Source organism: Cottoperca gobio, chromosome 12 (genome assembly GCF_900634415.1).
Source record: "Cottoperca gobio chromosome 12, fCotGob3.1, whole genome shotgun sequence".
Lineage (NCBI taxonomy): Eukaryota > Metazoa > Chordata > Actinopteri > Perciformes > Bovichtidae > Cottoperca > Cottoperca gobio.
Window position 1 is genome coordinate 22,507,963 of NC_041366.1, and position 8,938 is coordinate 22,516,900.

At 49.8% G+C, this 8,938-nt stretch overlaps 1 protein-coding gene across 2 annotated transcripts; it reads right to left on the reverse strand.

Moving 5' to 3' along the window:
- Window positions 1-7,072: 7,072 nt before the first annotated feature.
- lage3 (L antigen family member 3) lies at window positions 7,073-8,894 on the reverse strand. Of its 2 annotated transcripts, XR_003833195.1 has the most exons (4): window positions 8,763-8,894; window positions 7,717-7,845; window positions 7,398-7,632; window positions 7,073-7,259 (listed from the first exon to the last, which is right to left on the reverse strand). XR_003833195.1 is itself a non-coding variant. In XM_029444919.1 (3 exons), exons 1-3 carry the CDS (start codon window positions 8,810-8,812, stop codon window positions 7,518-7,520), a joined length of 294 nt encoding a protein of 97 aa, XP_029300779.1. In that variant the 5' UTR covers window positions 8,813-8,894; the 3' UTR covers window positions 7,073-7,517. The 2 variants fall into 2 exon arrangements, 1 of the variants encoding a protein (XP_029300779.1); XM_029444919.1 differs by having other exon boundaries at window positions 7,073-7,632.
- Between the last annotated feature and the right edge of the window lie 44 nt (window positions 8,895-8,938).

Below are 8,938 nucleotides of genomic sequence, written 5' to 3' on the forward strand. Positions count from 1 at the left end.
GTTATTATCGTCATGGTGAGATGGGTTATATGGCCATGGTGAGAGGGTTATTATGCACTATGGTGGGTATATGTCAGGGTGGGTAATTATGCCATGGAGAGGGTTATTATGCCATGTGAGGGTCATTTGTCTGGTGAGAGGGTCATTATAGCAATGTGGAGGAGTATGCCTGGGGTCATTATGTCATGGGCGCGCATATGCCATGGTGAGAGGGTATTATACTATGATGAGAGGGTCATTATGCCATGGTGAGAGCGTCATTATGCCATGGTGAGAGGGTATCTATATAGGGTGAGGATGGTCATTATGCCATGGTGAGAGGGTTATTATGCCATGGTGAGAGGGTCATGTATGTTATGATAGGCGTATTGTTATGGGGGTTTCCTGTGAGATGTCATGTATAGGTCATTATCCATGGTGAGAGGGTTTTTTATACTATGATGAGAAGGTCATTAGTACATGGTGAGGAGCTCATGAGCATATGTGCATGTGCGAGGGTTATGATACTTGTGAGAGGCATATCTGGTAGGGTTATGCCATGGTGAGAGCGTTCATTATGCCATGGTTGAGGGGGTTATTATATATTGGAGGTCTTTGCATGGTGAGAGGGTATTATGACCATGGTGAGGCGAGTCATTTCCATGGTGAGAGGGTATTTATACTATGGTGAGATGGTCATTATGCCATGGTAAGAGAGGGTCATTATCCATGGGAGAGGGGTTACTAAACTTGGTGAGAGGTAATTATGCCATGGTGAGAGGTCATTATGCCATGGTGCGAGGGTATTATTACTATGTGGGAGAGGGTCATTATGCCATGGTGAGAGTAATATCAAACATGGTGCATAGGTTCATATATTGGTGAGAGGGTCTATTATACTATGATGAGGGTCATTATGCCATGGTGAGAGCGTCATATGCCATGGTGGAGGGTATTATACTATGATGAGAGGTCATTATGCCATGTGAGAGCGTCATATGCCATGGTGAGGGGTTATTATACTATGGTGAGACGGTCATTTATGCCATGGTGAGAGAGGGTTATTATGCCATGGTGAAGAGGGATTATACTATGATGAGAGGGTCATTATGCCAGGTGAGAGTGAGAGAGTCATTATGCCAGGTGGAGGGTACTTATACTATGGTGAGACGGTCATTATGCCATGGTGAGAGGGTGATATGCCTCCTGTAGTTACAGGATCATGCACTAACACCAGGCGTCTGGTAATTAATAAACTCGGCGTGCAAGCAGCTCTTCGTCGACCACTTGAGTTTAAATCGTATTAAGTGCTGATGTGATAATGAAACACACATTACAACACAAATTATTCACTTTCTGTCCAAGTAGCAAGCTAATTAAGATGTGAATGATCTCCTTGGGGGGGGGGAGGGGGGGTTCTACTTAACAGCCTTTCAAGCGGCTCATCGTCCCACATTAATCTCCCCTCCCCGGGGGAAACATGGATATTGATCTGCTGTTCCTGTGACATAATCTCACTTGGGAGAGATGAACAAGATTAAGTGAGGACGAGCGTCACAGCAGGTCAACTCCAGAACTCAAAGCACAAAACTGTCCCGATCATCATGAACCTCAATATTTATCTGTCAAAAGTTGCTACGACAGCAGATTTACCTCAAAAGTTATATTATCTGTAAAGTATTGGATGTGGTATTACCATTGTATGCTAATTTATTCATCTCAGGGGTGAGGGTGGACGGGAACGGGGATGAGGGCAGGTGAGAGTAGAAAGTGAGGAGGAAAAGGGGAAGGCCGGCAGGGAAAAGGGCAAGTGAAGCTGCAAAAGGGGCGGGAAGGAGAAAGGACTCGGGGACGCGTCAAGGAGCACGAGAGTAGAGGGGGAGAGAGCAGGAGGGAGCGGGAGAGAGCAGGAGGGAGCGGGAGAGAGCAGGAGAGAGCGGGAAGAGGAGGAGAGAGGGGGACGAGCAGAGAGAGCAGGAGAGAGCAGGAGAGAGCGGAGAGAGGAGGAGAGAGCGGGAGGAGGAGGATAGAGCGGAGAGAGAGCAGGAGAGAGCGGGAGAGAGCAGGAGAGAGGCGGGAGAGAGGAGAGAGAGCGGGAGAGAGAGGAGAGAGCGGGAGGAGAGCACGGAGAGAGCGGGAGAGGAGGAGTAAGAGCGGGGAGAGAGACAGAGCGGAAGAGCGAGTAGAGAGAGCGGAGAAGCAGGACAGAGCGGAAGAGAGACAGGAGAGAGCAGAGAGAGAGCAGAGAGAGGAGGGAGAGCGGGAGAGAGCAGGGAGAGGAGCGGGAGAGGAGGAGAGAGAGGAAGAGGGGGAGGGAGAGAGGGAGAGAGAAGGAGAGAGAGGAAGAGAGCAGAGAGAGCGGGAAGAGAGCAGGAGAGAGCGGGAGAGGAGGAGAGGAGCGGGAGAGAGGAGGAGATAGGAGGAGAGGCAGGAGAGAGGAGGGGAGAGCAGGAAGAGCAGGAGAGAGCAGGAGAGAGGAGGGGAGAGCGGAGAGAGCAGGAGAGAGCGGGAGAGAGAGGAGAGAAGCGAATGGAGAGCAGGAGAGAGCGGAGAGAGCAGGAGAGGGAGAGCGAGAGAGGAGAGGAGAGAGCAGGAGAGAGCGGGAGAGAGCAGGAGAGAGCGGGAGAGAGCGGAAGAGCAGGAGAGAGGCGGGAGAGAGCGAGGAGAAGCGGGAGAGAGGAGGAGAGAGCAGGAGAGAGGCAGGAGAGAGGAGGGGAGAGCGGGAGAGAGCAGGAGAGAGCGAGGAGAGAGCGGGAGAGAGAGAGAGCAGGAGAGAGCGGGACAGAGCGGAGAGAGCATGAGAGAGCAGGAGAGGGCAGGAGAGAGCGGGAAAGAGCGGGAGAGAGAGGCAGAGAGCGGAGAGAGCAGGAGAGAGCGGGGTGAGAGAGCAGGGGAGAGAGGGGAGGAGCAGGAGAGAGCGGGAGAGAGGAGGAGAAGGAGAGCTGGAGAGAGGCAGGAGAGAGCGGGAGAGATGCAGGGAGAGAGCGGGGAGAGAGGAGGAGAGAGCGGGATGAGAGAGGGAAGAGCGGAAGAGAGCAGGGACGGAGGCAGGGAGAGAGCAGGAAGAGATGAGGAGCAGGAGGAGGAGGCAGGAGAGAGCAGGAGAGAGGAGGGAGGGCGGGAGAGAGCAGGAGAGAGCAGGAGAGAGAGGAGAGAGCGGAAGAGAGCCAGGAGAGAGCGGGAGAGAGCAGGAGAGAGAGGAAGAGAGCAGGAGGAGAGCGGAAGAGAGCAGGAGAGAGCGGGAAGAGAGCAGAGAGAGCGGGAGAGAGAGCGAGAGAGAGAGAAGCAGGAGAGAGGAGGGGAGAGCAGAGAGAGCATGAGAGAGCAGTAGAGAGGAGGGGAGAGCGGAGAGAAGAAGGAGAGAGCGGGAGAGAGGAGGAGAGAGGGAAGAGAGCGAAGAGAGCGGAGAGAGCAGGAGAGAGCAGGGTGAGGGGAGAGAGCGGAGGGAGAGCGGGAGAGAGCGAGGAGAGGAGGAGGAGAGAGTAGGAGAGGAGAGCGAGAGCGAAGGAGAGAGCGGGAGAGAAGGCAGGGAGAGAGGGTGAGAGAGAAGGATAGAGGACAGAGAGCGGAGAGACGGAGAGAGAAGAGAAGCGCGGGAGAGAGCGGAAGAGAGCAGAGAGCGGGAGACCGAAGGAGAGAGCGGAGAGATAGGAGGCGAGAGCAGGAGAGAGCAGGAGGCGAGAGAGAGGAGAGAGCGGGAGAGGAGCGAGGAAGAGCGGGAGAGAGGAGAGGAGAGAGCGGAGAGAGCGGAGAGAGCGGGAAGAGGCGGGAGGAGCAGGAGAGAGCAGGAGAGATCAGGAGAGAGCGGGACAGAGGCAGGAGAGGAGGGAGAGAGCGGGAAGAGAGCAGAAGTCGGGAGAGAGGGGAGAGGGGAGAGAGCAGGAGAGAGGAGAGGAGGGAGAGAGCAGGAGAGCGCAGGAGAGAGGGAGAGAGCAGGAGAGAGGAGCGCAGAGGAGCGTGGAGAGAGAGGGAGAGAGAGGGAGAGAGAGGAGAGGAGAGGAGAGAGAGGGAGAGAGGAGGAGAGAGGAGGAGAGAGGAGGAGAGAGACGGAGAGAGGAGGAGAGAGGAGGAGAGAGGAGGAGAGAGACGGAGAGAGAGGAGAGAGGAGGAGAGAGCGGGAGAGAGCGGGAGAGAGAGGAAGAGAGCGGGAGAGAAGGGAGATGGGGAGAGAGGGGCGAGAGGGGGGAGAGGGGAGAGAGCAGGAGAGAGCGGGAAAGAGCGGGAGAGCAGGGAGAGAGAGGGAGAGAGCGGGAGAGAGAGGGGGAGAGAGGGAGAGAGAAGGGAGAGCGGGAAAGAGGGGAGAGAGAGGCAGAGAGCGGGAGAGAGAGGAGAGAGCGGGAGAGGAGCGGAGAGAGAGAGGGGGAGAGAGGGAGAGAGCAGGAGAAGAGGGGAGAGAGGGAGAGAGCAGGAGAGGAGCGGGAAAGAGCGGAGAGAGAGGCAGAGAGCGGGAGAGAGAGGAGAGACGGGGAAGCGGGAGAGAGGGGGGGAGAGAGGGGAGAGAGCAGGAGAGAGCGGGAAAGAGCGGGAGAGAGAGAGGGGAAGCGTGAGAGAGGGAGAGAGAGGGGGAGAGAGGGAGGAGATCAGGAGAGAGCGTGGAAAGTAGCGGGAGAGAGAGGGAGAGAGCGGGAGAGAGCGGGAGAGAGAGGGGGAGAGAGGGAGAGACAGGAGAGACGGGAAAGAGCGGGAGAGAGAGGCAGAGAGGGAGAGAGAGGGTAGAGAGCGGGAGAGAGGAAGTAGAGTAGAGGGTATAGAGGGAGAGAGCAGGATAGAGCAGGGGAGAAGAGAGATCATACAGCTGAAATTAGTTTAATATATTCATATATCTTTATAAATGATATCTTTATATATGCTTGATATACTTATAATTTTTATATATATTAATCATAATAAAGTTAATGATCCTAATAATCTCCCCTGAACGGTGCACTGACTTCTGCACAGGCCCATCTCCAACCTTCCCTTCATTTCAAAAACCCTTGAGAGGGTGGTTGCCGCTCAACTCCAGTCCCAACTCGACTCAAACAACCCCATTAACCTTCTAATCTGGTTTCCGCCCAATGCACCGTACCGAAACAGCTCTGGTTAAAATACCAACGACCTCTCCGTGCAGCTGACTCTGGACTGCTCACCATCCTCATCCTCCTGACCTCACCGCTGCCCTTCGACACAATCTCCCACCCACTACTCCTGGCACGCTCTGGCTGACATTGGGATCACTGGTGTTGCACTCTCCTGGTTCACTGCTGAGCTGCTGTGATTCAGGAGGAGCTGCACACATTCTTATTCCCTCTTCATTGATTTATTAAAGAGTCGACGTTTCAGTCTGGACTTCACACAACGACACAAAGTGCCAGGGTGCTCAGATGTAGTTCATAAGACATGATGTGTTGGAGGCAGGCGAGGACACGCTGCACTTATAATGTGCATTAAATGAAGGAGTCCAGAAAGCCCTGTGATGTTGCAGTGGTCTGCGTCACAATCATCTCCCTCCTTCTCTCTCCAACACAAACAAGAACTGCTGTCCTAAATACAAGAGGAAATCTAACAGATCCATCCATTGATAAAAGATTATATCTTTTAATGAATATCACTTTCTGCCCTCATAAATGTGGCTGCGTGGGCGTCAGTGAACTGCATAATGTACATAATATTACACAGATCTTAAGTGTGGCTGCAGTACTTCACCAGCATGTTAAACGGCTTCTCCATCACGACGCAGACGTCTCCCAGACGATATCCTGCCATATTGCATCTGTTCCTGCCGCTCTTTACGAGCTCAGGTTAATGAAGGCAGGGGATGAGTGGGAAATAATGGAGATAAAGTGTTAATATGCACAAAGTGTTCCGTAAAAGTTTTCTGCACAAACTTTACCTGTAACTGTCCAGAGAGACAAGGAAACAGTGTATTGTTACAGCTGTGTGTGTGTGTGACGACCCCCCTGATTGAACGACAGCATGGACATGCAGTGATTCAGAGGGTTCACGACTGCACTCACATTCTGGGGTGCACAGATGTCATCTGAAACCTGTGCACCTCCAGCACTAATGATTCAACAGCAGTTACCCACAGATTAAACATGTGATCTGCGTTTTATATATCGCTGCTTTAAGCCTCTGCAGCCGAGCAGTATTAAAGAATGAACGTGTGTGGTTTCCCTGACAGAGAGAGAAGGAAGAGAGGAGGAACAGATAGAGGAGGAGAGAGAGAAGGGGAGTGCTCTGGCTCCCATTGTACTCTCAGAGACTCTATGAACCCTAACCCCCAGCTGGAGCTGCTGTGTGCAGAACTGCATAGAGAAAAGTTACAGTTTAAGAGTTTTGTGCACATCGCTAAAGACACACGCACCACAGGTTCAGACCTGTGACCAGTAAGAACCGGGCCGATGTTCTGGTGAATTTGGCTCTTATCATAAAGTAGCACCTGTTTTATGTTAATCTCTGTTGTGTAGGAAGAGGATCAGATTTCAAGGGGATCTTTGTACAGGTTTCTGCTGATCATCATATGAGAAACACGAATTCAATTTAAATCAAATCAATCTTTTTTCCTCTTCAAGAAAACCATAAAATCTGTTGATATAGCTGCTGGTAGATTCCCTGAACGCACCTCTGCACACAGATCTCTGACTTCTGATTAGATTCATCTTCTAGTTATTATGAGACTAAATGTCATTTGTGTCTGTAGCAAACTGCAATAGACCATCTTTCCCTGAACACAAAGAGCATCACATATCCTGTTGTACTGGACAGAATAAAATACTTGTATTGTTCTTGATTGAAGGAGACACACAAATACTGGCCATATTTATTCCATGTAACTCCACCTAACGGGATGAAACGAAGCTTCAACTCTCTTAAGACATTACTGCTAACATTTCAAAGTAACTGAATGCTTTTATTGTGAAAAAGAAGTCATCGTCTCCTGGAGAGAAAGACATTAGATCTGTGTGTTGGAGATTCATCAGAACTCTGACAGTCCTGCGGAGCTTCATTTCCTTTTCACTGTGACGTCTCCCACTTATTATTCTGTCAGTTAGATAAAAGTGTTTACATCAAACTGCTTTCCACAAATAATTTGATTTATTTAAGACAGCTGTGACGACTTTAACGTTTTTATTTGTCCTCTCTTGAGACAAAGGAGACATTTTACTGCAACACAATCAGGGGAAAAACAACTGTTATGAATGATCATGCAGCGCCCTCTGCTGGTCTGATGGTGGGATGACATCATAAACAAAGTATTGGACACATTACATGTTGAGCTAGAAGTGCAGTCATTCATCCTGACGGGAACATGAAGGATGAGTTAGTAGTTGCGTCTATAAGATGTTATAAAAAAGTGAACAATGTTTCGAGCAACAATTAAGTTGATTTTCTTTCATCTTTTCATCTTTTTTTACAAAAGAAGTTTAAATACAAACCCGGCCAGTCGAAGTGTCTCCTGTGTTCCACGTAAACAAGCAAAGCATCACAATGATTTCACGTTAAGCTGCCAGAAGTGTCCAGACGCCGAGGATGAAAACAGAGCTGTGTGTCAGGCGTCACTGGGGAACGGGAGGACCGAACATCTCCATGGTCTCTATGACGAGCGACAGGTGATCCAGAAACGAGTTCACAGACACTCTGAGGACTCGAGCTTCGTCGGCGCTCCACCTCCTGAAACACACAGAAGACGTTTACCTTCGGACATCGACAGGCTGTCAGTTAAAGGCTGAAGACGTGTGACACTGTTTTCCTCACACAGACAGCGTGCCGCCGGTCACCGTCAGCTGTTTGCTGATCCCGCCTTTCCTCGGCTCGCGGTCCGGCGACAGAGAGCGCAGAGCGATGACGGCCTCACGAGACGACGGGAAGGGAACGACCAGAGAGCTGCAGGAGGGTCAAGGAGAACCAGAGGAGCTCAGCGACTACATAACATCTACAGAATGCCCCTTTAACTGATGGAAAACACACTGTGGGTTTCCACAGTGATGTTGCATAGTAGTGTTTTATTTTCAAACAACAAGTTTAGATTATGTTTGCTAGTTTTTGTTTAATTTCAGTTTTTAACAAAAGTTTAGATTTATTTTGTCAGGTCCAGGTTTAATGTGTCAGAAGGTGTGTCGCTGCATAAACATACAGAACACATTGAACTGATTCACGACCACACGCAGAATAAAACGAGCCCACATTAGAAATTATAATTCATTCCCTCTGGTGTTTTCAAATATATATATTATAGCTACAAAACTGAATTAAAATCAATGTATGTTAAGTTTCAGTTGTGGCACCCCTGCTATGGAATATATGTTTGCACGTTCCTTCCTAGCTGTTTCCTTTTTCACTACATTTACAAAAAATAAACTAAAAAATGTAAACACTATTTATAATAGTATTATTTTCTATTCTATATTAGTGTTCTGTGTATGCACCACCACATCAAGGCACATCCCTACTTAATACATTGGATTCTGAATTAACTTGTTAGACCAGCTGGGATCAAAACATGCACGTTAGCTCAAAAACAGGCCAAACTAACCCGTTTCAAAAGCAATAAGACCCAGCCCGAACACACAGTTACACACAGTTACACACAGTTACACACTACACACACGAACACAGAATCCAACCATGTGTTATTGATAAGCCACACTGAACCTGCCGAGCTACGGGAAGCCAGAGAGACAAGTAGCATTAAGCTAATGGCTAACTGCTATCGTGGCGTTTCTCATCAATAAACGTCAGAATGACTTTAAAAGACAAATAAGAGTCAAAGATAAACATCCGGAGCTGATATTAAAGGATACAATTCCAGTCGGCCTGTTTCATGGTTTCTTTCTCCGTCTGTCGCCGCCATCGTGTTTGTTGTGTGGAAGTAAATAAAGAAGCACTTCCGGTTCGGAATATCCAAACAGAGACAGCGATGAAGCGCTGCCGCCCCCGAGCGGCGGAGGTCGGTACTGCAAGTGTCCCCAGCAAAACT

What these genes read in the sequence shown, in the direction of transcription:
- lage3 (XM_029444919.1), bottom strand. Translation starts at nt 8,812, where the DNA reads ATGGCGGCGACAGACGGAGAAAGAAACCATGAAACAGGCCGACTGGAA. An exon ending in GAAACAGGCCGACTGGAATT is followed by an intron (nt 7,846 to 8,762) that starts GTATCCTTTAAT and finishes ACCCTCCTGCAG; the next exon opens with CTCTCTGGTCGTTCCCTTCC. An exon ending in ACCGGCGGCACGCTGTCTGT is followed by an intron (nt 7,633 to 7,716) that starts GTGAGGAAAACA and finishes TGTGTGTTTCAG; the next exon opens with GAGGTGGAGCGCCGACGAAG.